The 16,490-nt window shown below is 36.3% G+C and overlaps 1 protein-coding gene across 1 annotated transcript; it reads right to left on the reverse strand.

Moving 5' to 3' along the window:
* Window positions 1-5,309: 5,309 nt before the first annotated feature.
* LOC149620728 (uncharacterized) lies at window positions 5,310-6,744 on the reverse strand. Its single transcript, XM_089855020.1, has one exon. It carries the CDS (start codon window positions 5,997-5,999, stop codon window positions 5,349-5,351), a length of 651 nt encoding a protein of 216 aa, XP_089711146.1. The 5' UTR covers window positions 6,000-6,744; the 3' UTR covers window positions 5,310-5,348.
* Between the last annotated feature and the right edge of the window lie 9,746 nt (window positions 6,745-16,490).

The raw sequence follows: 16,490 nt of genomic DNA on the forward strand, positions 1-16,490 counted from the left end.
ATGACGGGCTAAGTAAGTCTTTATAAAGAGAGAGTGAAAAGAGCCAAAGATTTCGGTAACATTTTACTAATACTAAATGTCCGGACGAAAGTTTATGACATGTGTAAGCACATAAGTCCACAATATAAGTCTAACTCTATCAGCACCCCGTACCTTTTTTGGAGTCCCTTTAAAGTAAATTCACAATCTAATTCACCAGTTTTTTTTTACGATGTAAGGAGCTCTTTTCGTGACGCCATGTTACTAATGGATGTGTATCTAGAAATCTGAAACTAGTTTTCAAGTCATGTTACTCGGTAATAACCGTTTTTCAAGAAGGCAACCTCTTGAAAAATGCGCCGATAAATGTTTAAAACCTCTGGGGAATAACGTCCATGAGTTTAAACCTATTTTGTTTACTAGTTCGCCAATACCATTAGTTTATGAGATATGTTCCATAAGTTTGTCACTGATAACTGAGAGCTTGTCGGGAAGTGACGTAAGTAAAACGTCATAGATTCTCTTAAAGCGACGCCTTGTGAGTTGCTGTCATAGGTTTCTTACAGATTAAATAGGAAGATTGACTGTAAAACCGAGTGTATTCTAATCTCGCTTGTCGTTCTCTAACTAGCATTCTCTATAGCATTATATAGTTTAGGTAATGTTATACTTAAGGAACACATCTGATAAACTTATGCTAACACTTTTTGACGGGCTTAATGGCCTTTGGGGATTGTTGTAATTGGAGGTTTTCTCTCTCTAATTCACGTAGCTATTACGGAAACGTTTTCGTGTCTTATTCATTATAAAAGTTATTTTAAAAATGGTTTTTGGGACACTATTAAACTAAAATGGTTATAAATAGGTAGGTAGGTTGGTTACCAGTATAACAAATAGAGATATATAATTATCTTTGGTAATTTTAGAAAACACATATTACATAAACAGATATTTGCAGTTTAAATTGTTTTTATCTTGAGCCAAAATACAAATCTTCACTAGTTAAAAAGAAAAAAAAAGACCAAAGACCGTGTTACAGTCTGAAATGCTTACAGAAATATTTTGAAAACAGTAAAGAAAACAGAGTATTAATTTTAAGATATATTTACGAGTTCCACTTCGCATTTAAACTCGCATATCCAGCCTTCGTTTTTTTTGGATACTTCTCCCGAGATAGACATTTAACATGAAACCATTCGTGACACTTGTCGCACTGTACCATTCTTCCAGTGAAAATTTTCCGACAAACGCAATACACGAGTTTGTGTGTGCTTTCATGATACACTTTTATTTCATGTGGTTTTCGGGTGGTAGTTGGGAAGGGGGAAATTTTGCCTTGCTCCAGAATACCATGTAAAAATTTCCTCATAACCCCTTGGGATGTATCGAATCTCACCGATCCGGGATTTATGTTCATGCAGCAATTGATAGCATTTGCCACAGCATGGGCTCCACACTCGTTGTCATTTTGAAACGTAACCTCTACAAATTTCAACTGGATTCGCGTTACGTTGGTGTTCTTAAACTGTGCACTTAAAAGTGAAACAATTTTTTTTAAGCGACATTTATTGTTCAAAGAATCATATACCGAAATCTCTGCCAACTCATCATCATAAAATCCTGCTACACAAAAGAAGTGGTGTTGTACGTAGTACATTTGAACCATGTATCCTGTATTGGGTATATTGTTCACAATATACGGAATGGGGTTGGATCCAACGTCTACGTTCAATTTGTTGAGCATTACGAGGCCCGCAGAAACATTAGGATATGTTTTTTTCAGAATTATTTGAATGGCGTTGATAACATGCATTTCTCCGCCCTTAGACAGAATTCCTTTTTCATGTTCCTTTGTCAAAGTAATTGGCTCACTTAACCAAACATCGGATTTGTCGTAGTGAATTACAGGAACGTGCATTGGTTCCATCTCAACACTTATTGGCGTTATTGATCTTCGGTTGGATTTTACATGAATTGGTGACTCTTCGGCAATATAGCTCTTAGCGGGTAACTTTTTCTTTAGCCCTATGACAGTGTTGAAAACTCCTTTTGGTTTTCCCCTGACCTTGGTTTTCAAGGGTTCTTTAACTGAGCCCATAAAATTGTCGTCAAATTTGGTACTTATGTTCTTTTCAATTTTCTGAGAGATTTTTTGTTTCTGGTCGTCGCTTTTGTCACTGATGTCCTCTTCACTGTTTTCAATATCAACATTTCCTGTCTTGTCAGTGGTATCAGTGACTGCCTCAGGGTGACGACGGATAATTTTGAAATCCTTTAAAGGAATTATAGAAAATTTCATCGTGAAATGTAGGAAAATTACCTTATATTTAGGCAAAATTTCAATATATAGAATTTCTTGTATGTATCATATTGAAGGGCCTTTATGTATAAAAAGCTATAGAAAATATTTACAAACCAACCTCATTCAACGTATTCAAATTAGAGAAATTAAAATGATATTTATAAAGATAAAAATTTAAAAAGCCTAAAAAAATTGGAAACCCTTGCCTCATTGTTGCTGCTGTCGATATTATTTTCCACGTCGATATTATCACTGTTTTGTTCCTCATCACTTATGTTGTATCTGTTGTTGTCGCTCTTCCGGACCTCATCACTATTTTTATCACTGTTACTCTGCTCATCGCTCTTGTCGCTGTTCTTAAAGTCGTCATCACTGTTACTGTGCTCATCGCTCTTGTCGCTGTTCTTAATGTCCTCATCACTGTTGTCTGTATTCTCCATGTCCTCATCACTTTGCTCTGTTTCCTCGATGTCTTCTGCGTCATCGTTATCTCTCGCTCCATCGAATACTTTCCCACCTATCTGTAATTTAACATCCTTTTGATCCGCCCAAGCTTGGGTCAATAAGTTAATGATATTTTTTCTTTTCGAAAATATATCTTCACTTGACGTTGAAGCCACATCGCATAAGGTCTTTACGTAAGGGAAAAGTTCCGAATATCTTTGTTGACATCCACGTGATTTCGGCGCTGTATTTTGCTTGTTCTTTTTTAAGAAAACTTGTTGACTAAGAACAGCTGCTTTCGATGTAATTCCCTCTACCCATCTCTTTTTGCAAAGGCGAGGAGTAACCATTTCTTGACTAAACAGGTCTTTGTTTTGTTCTTTTCTCACGCAAAATATATGAAAACATGGTATTTGCAGCATCGTGAAACTTGAACACGAACAAGTATTACCGTCAGAGACAGCATCAGCGTGGCCTTTGCTTTTAACGATGAAGTTTCTACTAATGTCAATAGGGTAGCAATCAGGAATAGTGACGCCTTTTAATAGGTTTTTCGTTATTCTCTCAACCATCTGCGGTACACACAATTCAGCAACTACTTTACTGGCGTGGCGGACGTCTTTGTCGTTCGTGTCTATTTTAAGAAATTTTGTCTTAGTTTTAGCTTTAAATTTTTCGAAATCATGTTGATTTTCAATAAAATGATACAGCAGTTTGAGATCGGTGTAGAACTCGTCTAGGGGTGCGTTTCTACGGCATACGCTTTTAATTTTCTGATTTAGCGATTCCAGGCGGTTATTTGTAGTATCTCCTAAATTAAAGTGTTGTCTTCGGTAGCACATCACCCACATTTCCTTTATAGACAACCAGTTGTCCTGAAGATATTTGACGAACGCTGGTGCAGTTGCTAACCGTTCATCACGAAGCATACACTCAACGTTTTCTTCGTAAATATCTTCCGTGAATGAATAAGCAATTTTTTGCGCATATTCCTTAGTTGCTAGTTCCACTACCTTTGGCAATTTTAACAAGTTGATCTTGGCTTTAATTGCCTTTAAGACATGGAACAAACAAATTTCAACCTAGGCTCCAGGAAAGCAGTCCTTCAAAGCGTTAATTTCTGATAGGTCTTTATCAACCATAACACTTTTTATCTTTGACCAATTTTGATTATGGGTTTTGAACGTTTCAAAAACAGTTTTCACAGATTGTGACGTTTCCCTAGTTACGATAGCCAGAGCCACAATTTCACTCACTAGATTCCCATCGACAATCATGATTATGTACAACGGCATTTTACAATAGTTCAGAGAATATGTGGCGTCGCAAAGGAGATGTTCTGGATACCTTTCAAAAGTGTCGAGCATTCTTCCGGTTTGCCAATATACGAAGTCAAGTTCGTTTGAGTCGGAATCAACACTAACTTCAACAACCTATAAATATTTAATTGATTTGTTACTATCAATTATCTAGTGATACACGTATGTAACGGTTAAAGAAACAAAATGGAAGTATTAATTGTTACGCGAGCATTACCAGCTAACGGTGAATAGCTTTGTACCATAATGGGTAAACATTAAACAAGAGAAATACCAATGATATTGTTAGCTTAATAGCAGGGTGGAAAGCAAAATATAATGATTTTTTATAGATTTCAATCGCAATTTATCTAGAGCGTAAACAGAATTCATTCTCCATACATAAGCGCGAATCTGGGCGTAGCTCCCGAATTACGGAAAGAAAAATTTCAAGAAATTTTCGAAATTAGACCCAAAAAATTGGGTTTCCTCCAATATAAGATTATGTTAATATCGGAGTCCTTCGACCGCCTTCGACTATTCGACGGATAATTATAGATTATCGTTCTTACACCGATTGATCGGCTTCTATATAGGACCGCCACTAGTTTTTGCTCTTCACCCTCCATTTAAAAGGATAATGAAATGGTATGACATGCATTTTTAACCGATTCATCGAAATCCTAAGTAAAACTTACCAAAAACTTTTCCCTTAATTTAATAACCTTTCAAAGTTTTAAAAGAGGACTTGCTGAACCTAACTCTCATTGTAGACAAACAATCAACAGTTTTGTAATAAAAATATTAATAATATCGTGTAACTAAATAGAAGGGTCGCCTCACGCGATTTTTAAAAGCTCGCATTTTGTCTAGAAATGAAAAAGTAGTAGCACGCCCTTTAACAGTAGAATAAATCACGTGAGGCGACGCTTATAAATGGTTACACAACATTTTTAATATTTAACAAAACCGTAGTTATGTCTCAAAAGTGACAGTCTTAGCAAGTAATCTATCAAACTTTGAATATTTGTATAAAATTAACGAAATTGTTTAAGTAAATTTTATGTATGCTTTCAGAGTAATTTTATCAATATGAATCGATTAGAAAATTGTTGTCTGACAATTTCATTCTCCCTTTAATGTAACCTTTGAAGACGTCAAACATTTTAAATGTTCTATAAAAACTATTAAAACCCACTGAATTTACAAATAATTTGAAGGAAAAGAGTACCAAACCTGTCTTTACTCTTTAAATTGAATTTCAACGGGATAAGAATTATGGGTAAATTGAGAGATAATTTTTCATGCTAGTTAAAATCATGAGGCTATACACTTACCATTGACGAATCTGATTCCTGGTCCTTCTTCAATAGTTTCATAAGTCGTTGCGCGGAATTTGAATCCCACGTTTGGTCTAATTTAGGTAATTTGGATTTAAAGTTATGAAGCGATTTTGGTATTTCGCGTTTTCCCGTAATTTTAGATATTTTCTTTAAGATCCTTTTGTTATCACCACGAACTTCAACTAGATCTTTAATGGCACTTTTTTGCTCTTCAGTTGCACGACGAATGGCTCGATTTGCTGGATATTTTTCATATAGGGTTGGTCCCGTTTCGTGGTTATGTTTAAGTTCGAAGGAACTAATCACCAAAGTGCCAAATTTACTACTAGCGGCATACTTTATAAATGCTGGACACTGACTGCGAAATGTGGATGATTGTCTTTTTCCAGTTGATGTTGAGTCATATTGTCCAAAATGTGCGCATACAAAAGTAACTTTGGAGTACTCAAGCTTAGCGGGGAGAAGCTTCGCAGATCCTTTAGTTGTTTTTGCCAATCTTTTGTTATGGGCCTCTATAGAAGTCGCGTTCTTGTGTTTAGACAAAATCGGAGCAAAATTTTGATCACAGTATTTATAATGATTATCTAAACAGGAGTTCCAGTCATCAAATTGCTTATTTAATTCAATAGCCATATTTTCTACTTCAAAAACGCATTCCGTTTAAAACAAGAGCGACTCGTGATGAAGTTGCGCGTTGAAACCGTGACTTATAATATAACTATGAGTCGCATTCGTGAAATAAACAGAACCGTGGGAAAGTGGTGGCTATATCTTTTATGAAGCTTTACCCAAGCTGCGTGCCGAGGGATCGGACAATAGATACTGATCGGCGAATTCAACCTACCACTGTTTATGTTTCTAATTTTTACAGCCCCACATAAACCTTTCTTGTCAACCCTTGACTCATGCTGACAAACTAGCGAAAAATTTAGTAAGTGTCCCTTCCCGCAAATATCTTTCGTAAAGTCCAATTTTATGACGTTCAAGGTTCAAGTATGTGTATAATAAAACAGTGCTGGTTAAATTCTGTTCAACTGACCATCTATAACCAACGCGTATAACGTTGAAAAAGGACACACTAAGTATAAAGCGTTAAGAACAGTGAAATTTTATTTTCATTCTCGCTACAATACAGGGTGTTGGAGCGGTTCCGAAATAATGGGATAAAATTAAATGTTCATAAAAATTTACATTAACGGTTATTTAGAGCACATCGATATTGTGCGTACACTAAACAATAAGCTACGAAATATAGCTTTCACGTCATCATATTTTAACCAAAAAATAGAAACTTCAGAACCCTGTACAGATTGACATCGCTTTACTTGTTCGTTTAGTTCCCCCTTTCGATTTCGAGTTATAAATTGTTTTCAGACTAGGAGGACACATACAATTTGCACAGAAGGTCATGCGACTTGGAGGACAAAAGCGTTGCATTGACAACTCGATTCTTCTGTAAACACTACCCTCTCGTTACACCTCAACAATATTCTTAAGCATACAGCATAATTGCTAATATTTCTCCATACTAAAGAAAAATTATCTCTAGCACCTAAGAATTGAAGCTATTGACCGATCAGACACATAACCATGGCCTTTTATTTGTGGTCATGACTCGTGGTTCTAATAGAGAACCTAATATTATTCTTTTAATATGCATTTAACTTTCGCCTCGCTCTTAATTTTAATCGTTTTTAACCCTAACGATGATAATTGAGTAGACACTAGTGTTGCAGATTGGTGGCTATGTGGTATAATCCAGTTGTTAGAAGCCAACACGCACAGATTGGTGTCGAGTCGATAACTAATGTATGGAGGAATTGGCGGATGAAGGTGAATGGCTTGTTAATGATTGACGTTTCAGTGGGATAAATAACGTAATTTCTATGCACTGCGTACGTTGTCCGGAAATTGCGAACATGTTTGCTCCGATTTCACAACTGAACGCGGTGACAGACACACACACAAACATATACGACAGTGCAATACCTCTGCATGACGTCATCGTCACTCGTTTAAAAAACTGGTGAAATTAGATTGTGAATTTACTTTAAAGGGACTCCAAAGAAGGTACGGGGTGCTGATAGAGTTAGACTTATATTGTGGACTTATGTGCTTACACATGTCATAAACTTTCGTCCGGACATTTAGTATTAGCAGAAGGGGATAACAGAAGAAGGATGACACTCTGTATCCTCCCTATGCTTTAGTAATGTAACGTCATTCTTCCCAGGCTCCCCCTTTTAGTTTGCTTTCCCGCTTATCAAACTACAAATGGGCATCGCACCGTAAGGTAAATTCAATAGTTGTTTGCCACTAAATCCCCAGCAATCATCCCACAAACCTCGTCTGGACGTGGGACAAAATGCACAAGCGCGTCTTGCCAAATATTTAAGCGCTAATAGAGTAATGATGAGGAAATTATTTATCGCGTATGTGATTCGGTTTAGTAACCTTGCTCTAAATGTTCCGATGTTGGGAAGAGTGGCGTTACACTCACCCAACTTTGTGGTACACTTCTCTCAAAGAGTAGTATTATATACTTCTGGTATTAGTAAAATGTTACCGAAATCTTTGGCTCTTTTCACTCTCTCTTTATAAAGACTTACTTAGCCCGTCATGAAAATATTGGAATTTTTCGGGCAACCATTATAAATGTTGACGGCATATCAACCCCAAAGGCCATGATGACCTTCTATAGGATGTAGCGAAACAGTATTCTATAAGTTGAAGGGTATGGACGTTATTCCGTTTTGGAAGATGTTTTTACATTTCTGGGTGCCATTTTTATGATGACCCTGGATTGCTTAAAGGGATGTACAATCCGTTATGTAGGGGCGGGGCCTATATCATATATCAAGTTTATCTTCTATCAAATACACTTTGAAATATTGTTCTTGCTAAGCCCCTATGTAACGCAATTATGATCCCTTTAAAATGTCCTTGCAAAGTTTCAGCTTCCTATGTAAAGAAGTTTGGGCCGAGAGTTCAATATTAGTCAGGAATTTTTCCTTACAGCCGCAAAACGTTTCTTAACGATTTTGTTGTTCTTTTAAAAGTCGAAATGCATTATTAAATGGTTATCTGGCTATTTCATTCTCCCTTTAATCAGCACGATAAAAGTGCGTGATCCGGTGGGCTATCATTCGGGGGTAAATAGCCTTGGCCGCGCGGAACGTTCTATTTGCCCCCGAAAATTCAAAGCCCCGATTTTCGGGGGCAAATAGCAATCGCCGCGCGGCCAAAGCTATTTGCCCCCGAAAATCGGGGCTTCGTTGTTTTCAGGGGTAAATAGCAGGCAGCCGCATCAAGGCTATTTAGCCCCGAAAATAGGGGTTCAGATTTTCGGGGGTAAATAGTGTTGGCCGCGCGGCGATTGCTATTTACCCCCGTAAATATAGGAGCCCCGATTTTCGGGGGTAAATAGCCTTGGCCGCGCGGGGTGTGCTATTTACCCCCGAAAATCGGGGCTTTGAATATTCGGGGGCAAATAGCACACCCCGCGCGGCTAAGGCTATTTAGCCCCGATTTTCGGGGCTAAATAGTGTCCCAAGCAGTTCTGAACTATTTAGCCTCAAAAATCGGGGCTAAATAGCGTGACACTATTTGCCCCCGATTTTCGGGGCAAAATAGCAACGGCCCATATTATTTGAGAAGTCAATGAAGATAAACATCAATATTTTGGAAAAGGCGTAACATTGTCAAGTGATTTTTAAAATATTACTAACCTAACTTAACCAAATAGTGCCGTTTTATGTTACATTCATCATGAAAATACTTTAAGCCGTTTTAATATAATTGAAGTGTATTACCGCTCCAAAGAGTAAGAGACGTTCTCCTCACCAAACCTAACCTAAGAGTAATTTTTTGGAAAAGGCATATTATTTGAGAAGTCAATGAAGATAAACATCAATATTTTGGAAAAGGCGTAACATTGTCAAGTGATTTATAAAATATTACTAACCTAACTTAACCAAATAGTGGCGTTTTATGTTACATTCATCATGAAAATACTTTAAGCTGTTTTAATATAATTGAAGTGTATAACCAAATAGTGGCGTTTCCAAGTCAGTAAAAATGTATTTAAAAAGCTTTCATTAAAAAACGACATTAATACAAATTAAACTAAATAGCAATTTGGGGTCCCTGTTTTCGACAAAAAGAGTCGTTTGATTTGTAAATACCAAACCCGCCGTTGGGCTAAATTCATTAAAAACATTGGCGGGATTCGGTCTAATGGGAATTCTGTCTAACGGAATTCTGCACAAGGGAAGATACCTCCTTTATCACCCCTAAGAAAAAAATCAAGTTAATCGAAAAAAAAAGACCACCAAGTGAAGTTCTTAGTCGGAAAAAGCGCCATCGACATTATAGCAAGAAATATTACGGCAATACCAAGTATCACTGTATGACTACGTCTTTTTTCGACGACAGACCGTTTGTGAGCCAAAAAAAAATGCAGAGAGGAAGGCTAGCAGTTCAGTAAAATCCATGGCTAGATATTTGATTTACTTCAATTGGATCCTATTTGAAATAAACTGTTATAAATAAATTAAATCCTATATTTAACGAGATTTATTAGTGATGTAGTATGTTTTATTTATGATGTAATCTACTTTAACAACCCAAAATGAGGACTGTCCAAGATAGTACCAGACTAGATATGTATGCAATGTTCTCAAAAACCGCGTATAAAGAAGATTGTAAATGACTTGACCCGCTTGGTCCTTCAATCATTTAAGTGACCTTAGCTACTGAAACCATCAAACAATACAACCAGCAACTTTGAATAATTATGTTATATCCGTGTTTGTAACTCCCGTTAGAGCGCGCCACGCTCTTTGAGCTTGGAACTCCGATAGCGACGCGTTGGATGAGACAGAGGAAGGAAGGTCTAACGCCTTCCTTTCTCTATGCTTGAGAGGAACGAGGCCGCATCATGTATTTTATAAGAGAAAGAACCCACAGAATCCGTTGTGTTGGCAACCCTTTTGTTTTTTCTAAACAAAATCCACACATTATTAATATTTCGTTCGTATTAGTTAAAATATGTTATCTTCCTCACTCATTTTTATGACTTTCGGTTGCGTAGAATCGATTTTACAACTCGAATTATACTAATTTTTATTTTGTAAAAATGTGTTTGGAGATATCTAAATAATTTCAATTAATATATTTTATTTTCTTCCACACTAATGTAAATTTCTTCATGGCAATCTTTGACGTTTGACGTTTTTTATATCTTTCAACTACAACTAAATTAAGCAAAGTATCATTAATCTCAATATTATATAATTTAATAATAATAATAATAAAATATAATTATTTATAATGCATTAGGCTAGAAGCGCATGCTTTGTAGTTTCATTAGGTCTTACAAACAATTTTCATTGGGATATAACCATACCAGATTTTTCAACAAAACGGTATGGAATCTTAATATACTAATAATCATGTACGAATAGAGAAAAATATTATATACTCACCCTTTCAATTCATCTCGCAAAGAATCCACTTTGTTTAATAAATATGCGTTATTGAAATGCCACTGATCTCGGGTGTACATCATAGGGTTTCTATGATCCATATTTCTTTTAAGTACCTAATGCTTGAACAGTTTTTGAATTTCCGTAAAATCCTCTCACAAATAAGTTTGAAGGTAATCTACAATTGAAGCCTAATTACGTGTTAATCGGGTAAGTAGAACCCGAGTTATTAAACGTTTTCTCGATTTTGTCCACAATTTTCCAATATGGCGGAAATTCCACCAATGGGAGAGTGTGGGAGACCACATCACGTTAAAAAGCGCCGAAAAATCTATAATGTCTGAAATTCTTAGCTTTGTTTCACTTCCTAGGGATAATTCAGCTATATATGAGCAAAAGTTAGCAAACATACTGAGAATCTAAGAACATTGTTTAGATATGACGAAAGGGATTTGTTTACTCGTCAATCTAGTAGTGAAAAGTTATTTGTGAAAAGTTATTTTTAAATTCTTGAGAAATTAATTATGACTCTAACGGTGGTTTATCAGTAAATAAGAATTGCAAGTTGCCTATTCAGGGAAATAAGTAAAGAGATAGTCGTCTTATCGACTCGGAAACGTAATAGTTTGGTTTCCAACAGCGAGACCGGTTTTATGTTAAATTTTATGAAAGAAATTCGGCAATGTCAAATTACCTTAACCTAGTTGACAATTAACCATTGTTGACTTTTCTATTCACATTTTTTCTCATAATGATTTGCGCTTTACAAATTTACAGGCGAAATATTCTAATGAAAACGAATTTAGAACGAGACTGGAGCAACAAAGATGAGACCCATCAAATCAACGAAACATGTAGGCGCATTAAAAAGGCGGAGCTGGATTTACAGCTTCCGTTCTCAGGATTAACATATAATTCCCAATCAGGAAAAAGGTACTAATTTGCTTAGCGGAAGCTATTGAGACCAAGCTGTTCTAATAAAGGCTGGCACACATTTAAATTAGTTGGACTAGCTTAGATGAGTGTGTTGAGGCAACCAAGGAACGGCTATCTAAGGCTACAGAACAGTTACAAACATCCGAAAGATTTCGCTACATTGTGGAAGACATTATTAAGGGTTACGCTGAGGATATTCGAGCTAATTGCGATCAGGTTGACCTGTGTCTTTTGAAACGAGTGGGTGAAATTCAGTCTGCAATGTTTCGAATGAACAACCAAATTAAACAAGTTAGTTTCAACTACATTATTTATTTGTAAGATTTGTTCCCATGCTTTAAAGGGTTATAACTTTTGAATGAAAGTTCGGAAACAATGCGACAATTGACCAACAGAACACGTGAAATACTTTTTTCAATTTTACGAGTAGTTTAAACAGTTCTTTCGGCTTGGAAAATGTTTTTTCTCTAAAACAATTAAAAATGCAGTGTTGGAGTATAAAGAGTATAGACGTTTTAAGTACGGAACTAAATAGTTTTTAAATTTCAGAATTTTTCATTAAGAGTTACATGTTTTTTCAAAAATGTTTGTTTTTGGCAGGTAGATAAAAATTTAGAAAAATAAAGTCTATTAAAGAAGACGAATTGTTCACACTGTCTTGAGATATATCAAGGGGATAGGAAGACATGTCAATGTTAAAACTTATTTCGTTGCAAGGTGTCAATGTTAAAACTTATTTCGTTGCAAGGTGTTTATTTTTCATCATACTATTATACCATATGTAAATAGATCCATATAAAATCAAATGTTTATAAATCGTAGTGGTTTTGTAAAATTTAGTGCTTAAAAAGTTAAAATTACACTAGAAGGAAATGTCATCAACTTCTAATTTCGGTCGATGTTTACAGTCACTAAGAACGGCCTTATTAGCAGTAATATTTTGCTTTCAATTGAATCATAGCCTGCAGTATTTTAACATTCTTGATTTGGGGAGTATTATTACTTTTGGCGAAATAGAAAATTTTATCTCTCAAAAAACGCGACGACACTTAGTGGCAGAAATACAAAGCTTTTATGGAAGCGGTCTAACTTTAAACCAACGTATAATGCGATGCTGATTTCGCGTGTTTTCTTCGGTCCATAGCCTAGTCAACCAGCATTCGCAGGGTTGGATTTGTGAAAATTGCTAAAATTGGATTGAGCCTGTTTTTCTCCAACCTTTGAGATTTTTAGCCACATCGCTCTTAGTTTGTCCCGAACCGTAATAGTAGTAGTTGTGGCCGGAGTTTTCGCTTCGTTGTCGTCAGATTTTAGCTTAAAAGGAACTCTACAGTACCTTAACCCACCAATAGGGGTAGCTGAGCTCGATTAGAGATTTTATTAGAATTATAATATTTTCACATCGCATCCGGGAATTGAACGCGGTTCGCTGGCGCAGCAGTAACACACGCTACCACTGAGCCATAGATCCTTGGTACAAGGCCAGAGTTTCCATCCTTTAATTTATCTCTAAAGTGTCGGGGTGGTACCTCTATCTATGGGGACGGATACTTTTGAATTTTTATCTTTTGGTTCTTTATACTTATTTTATTTTAAGTGTTAAAGGGATAGAACGGGGACGGATACTTTTGAATTTTTTTCTTTTGGTTCTTTATACTTATTTTATTTTAAGTGTTAAAGGGATAGAACCAATCTTTTCCGACTAGTATTAGATGGCGGCAGTTTTAGGTAGAAAATTGCGCCTAAAATTATGTGTGATACAAAATATTTCGACTAAAAGCGGTTAAAATTAAGTAAAATACGTTAGATGTATTGAAAGCGACGCATATTTGAGAAGACCTTTCTAAACATAATTTTGATTTTTCATGTTTATTATCCTTTGTTCTCTTAACTCTTTGTTACGTTGTAGAGTAAGGATGATAGCGATTTGTCAAAATTGTTACAGGTAATGTCCAAAAGACCACATTTTTATGCTATAGGTTGGCAAAGTCTTAAGTTCCACCATAAGTACAATAATTAAACATAAGTTTGCCAATTTAGCTAGATCCGACAACAACCGATTTTCACGTCATCTGCTTATACTCTCCAGCGCGGCGCCCCCTTGCGTCAATTAGCTGAAACTCGTTAATTGTATCCCTCCGCGAGTTCCGGTTCCGATACAGGCTGAACATAAGGCTCAACAACCTTTTTTCCATGTTGGTTGGCAGCACTGCCAGAAATCCGCAGTATTTGAAATTGTAAGAATTGGATAGAGTGATAATATTGAGCTTGGTAGTTAGAAGCATAAAATGGACGTTTTATCCTCAGAAGAGTATTTAGATATCTTAAGTAGTTTGAATATATTGTTGCCAAAGTTTTTTGGAGAATCTAGTACTATTCTTAGCATTCATAACCAGCTAATAGATGCTAATTTAGTAAGCACTATACTTCAACACATTCACGGTTCCTTTGTTTCGCTTTATAATAGAAATAAACCATGTAAAAGGAAGAAAGGAGAACTCGGTGATACGAAATCGAAAAGTGATCTCGTCGTTTTTATGTTTTTACAATCTGTTAGACAGAACATGGATTTCTATAAATCGACAACTTTGCCCATTGGTCAAATAGATGACAATGAATTGTTACTCTTGTGCCAAGCGTACGCTGAAGGCATTCTAAATTACTGGTGCCAAAAACGTAGAATCTCTAGCATACTAAATACTGTCACTGATGATAATGACGAAGATATTCAAGCTAATATTGAAGATGAAGAGAAGTATGTGAGATCTCTCTTAACGGTTGGTGGAGGATGTATGGGGCAAATATGGAGAAAGAGCAAAAGGAGATCTTTCCTTGGAAATAAAAGTCTGAGCGACAAACAGATTGCTGAAGCAAAGTTACTCTATGACACAGTTCTGAATCTTCGCCAAACTAACGAGGAGAAAGAACAGATATTATTCTCAGGGATCAAAATAAGAGATGCTGGAGGATTATTTATACCTAGAGAACAACTGCGACATTACCTACTCATCCTAAATAGGATTTGTAGATCAGTACTTAACCAGAAGGGTATTCTAAAACATGGCCGAAATATTCTTCAAGCTGTGGTTGACGCCGTGAAAGAAAATCAAGAAACACTAAGGGAAGCGTTTTTGGTTGGAACGGAAGCTGTGATTGGATATGATGCGGCTGAAGCCTTTCAAAGGGAATTGGAAAGAAAATTTGTTCACGCACTTAGCAACGAATTTCTAACTGCAATGGATGAAAGGATAAAAGATGAAAAAAATGATCGTTCAAAGGGAGCTAGTGGTTTGCGAGATGAACTATACATTCTATCCAAGAAAGGTAGCAAGAAAGATTCCCCCAAGATCTCGGACGCTTCATCATCGAAAAGTAAGCATTCTAAAACGCCATTAACAGTAAACACGAAAACAGCTTCACAACCGCAAACACCGAAATCTAAACCAACGCAACCCAACAAGAAATCTAGTAAAGCTTCACCACACGTTTCAATCATTAAGAAAAGAAAATATTCAAGAAAAGAGACAAACGATGGTGCAACTAGAAGTGCAAACGTTAAACATGTCGATATTCAAGTTCCATCCAAACCTACGGCAAATGAAATTCTAGTCACCCCTAAAAAAAAGAAACCTATAAAGCATTGTGATTTGGTTGAAAAGCTGTCGGAAGAACAGCCCTACAAGGGTAGGCCAAAAAGAGTGCCCGTACAAAAATTTACGGCTGCATTTTTGCTGTTAATTAGATTTTTTAGAATCTGCAATATATTGCAAATAAACTGGAATATTCTGGAAAAATACTGGAATAAACCTGAAAAATGTTCAATTTCAGACAAAATTAAGGTGATTCCAGAGAGCAATGCAGAACATTTTAGACGTTTTGCAGAAAAAATATCTTCCGTTGGAAAACTCAGTACAACAGTATACAAAATTTAGCAACTCTAGAGTCATAAAATAGTTACCTTACAGCTAGAAAACAGAGGGGAAATAGTAACTCCCGTAAGAAATCAGGATGTTTGTAGGCTCATTACAAGTACTGTACCTTCCAAATATATTGTATGCATGTTACAGTCAGAAATTGCTAAGTTTGAAGGATAATTGCAGGCGTGTTTCGGATACTTTTTACGATAATTGCAGACGCGTTTCAGATACTTTTCAGGATCATCACAGGCGCGTTTCAGATACTTTTCAGGATCATCACAGACGCGTTTAAGATACTTTTCAGGATCATTACAGGCGCGTTTCAGATACTTTTCAGGATCATTGCCGGCGCGTTTCATATACTTTGTAGGAAAATTGCAGGCGCGTTTTAGATACTTTTTTGGATCATTGCAGGCGCGTTTCAGATACTTTGTAGGATAATTGCAGCCGCGTTTCAGATGATTTGCAGGATCATTGCAGCCGCGTTTCAGATAATTTTTAGGATAGTTGCAGGCGCATGTCAGATAATTTTTAGGATAGTTTCAGGCGCATGTCAGATACTTTGCAGGATAAATGCAGGCGCTTTTCATATACTTCGTAGGAAAATTGCAGGCGCGTTGCAGATACTTTTCAGGATCATTACTGGCGCGTTTCAGATACTTTTAAGGACCATTACAGGCGCGTTTCAGATACGTTTAAGGACCATTACAGGCGCGTTTCAGATACTTTTAAGGACCATTACAGGCGCGTTTCAGATACGATAATTACAGGTGCTTTTCAGATAC

Source organism: Phalangium opilio, unplaced genomic scaffold (genome assembly GCF_054372755.1).
Source record: "Phalangium opilio isolate 3A_F unplaced genomic scaffold, DU_Popi_V2 ptg000209l_1, whole genome shotgun sequence".
NCBI classification, from domain to species: Eukaryota; Metazoa; Arthropoda; class Arachnida; order Opiliones; family Phalangiidae; genus Phalangium; species Phalangium opilio.

Bases quoted from the DNA above. Each gene is read 5' to 3' on its own strand.
- LOC149620728 (XM_089855020.1), bottom strand. From the start codon at position 5,999: ATGGCTATTGAATTAAATAAGCAATTTGATGACTGGAACTCCTGTTTA.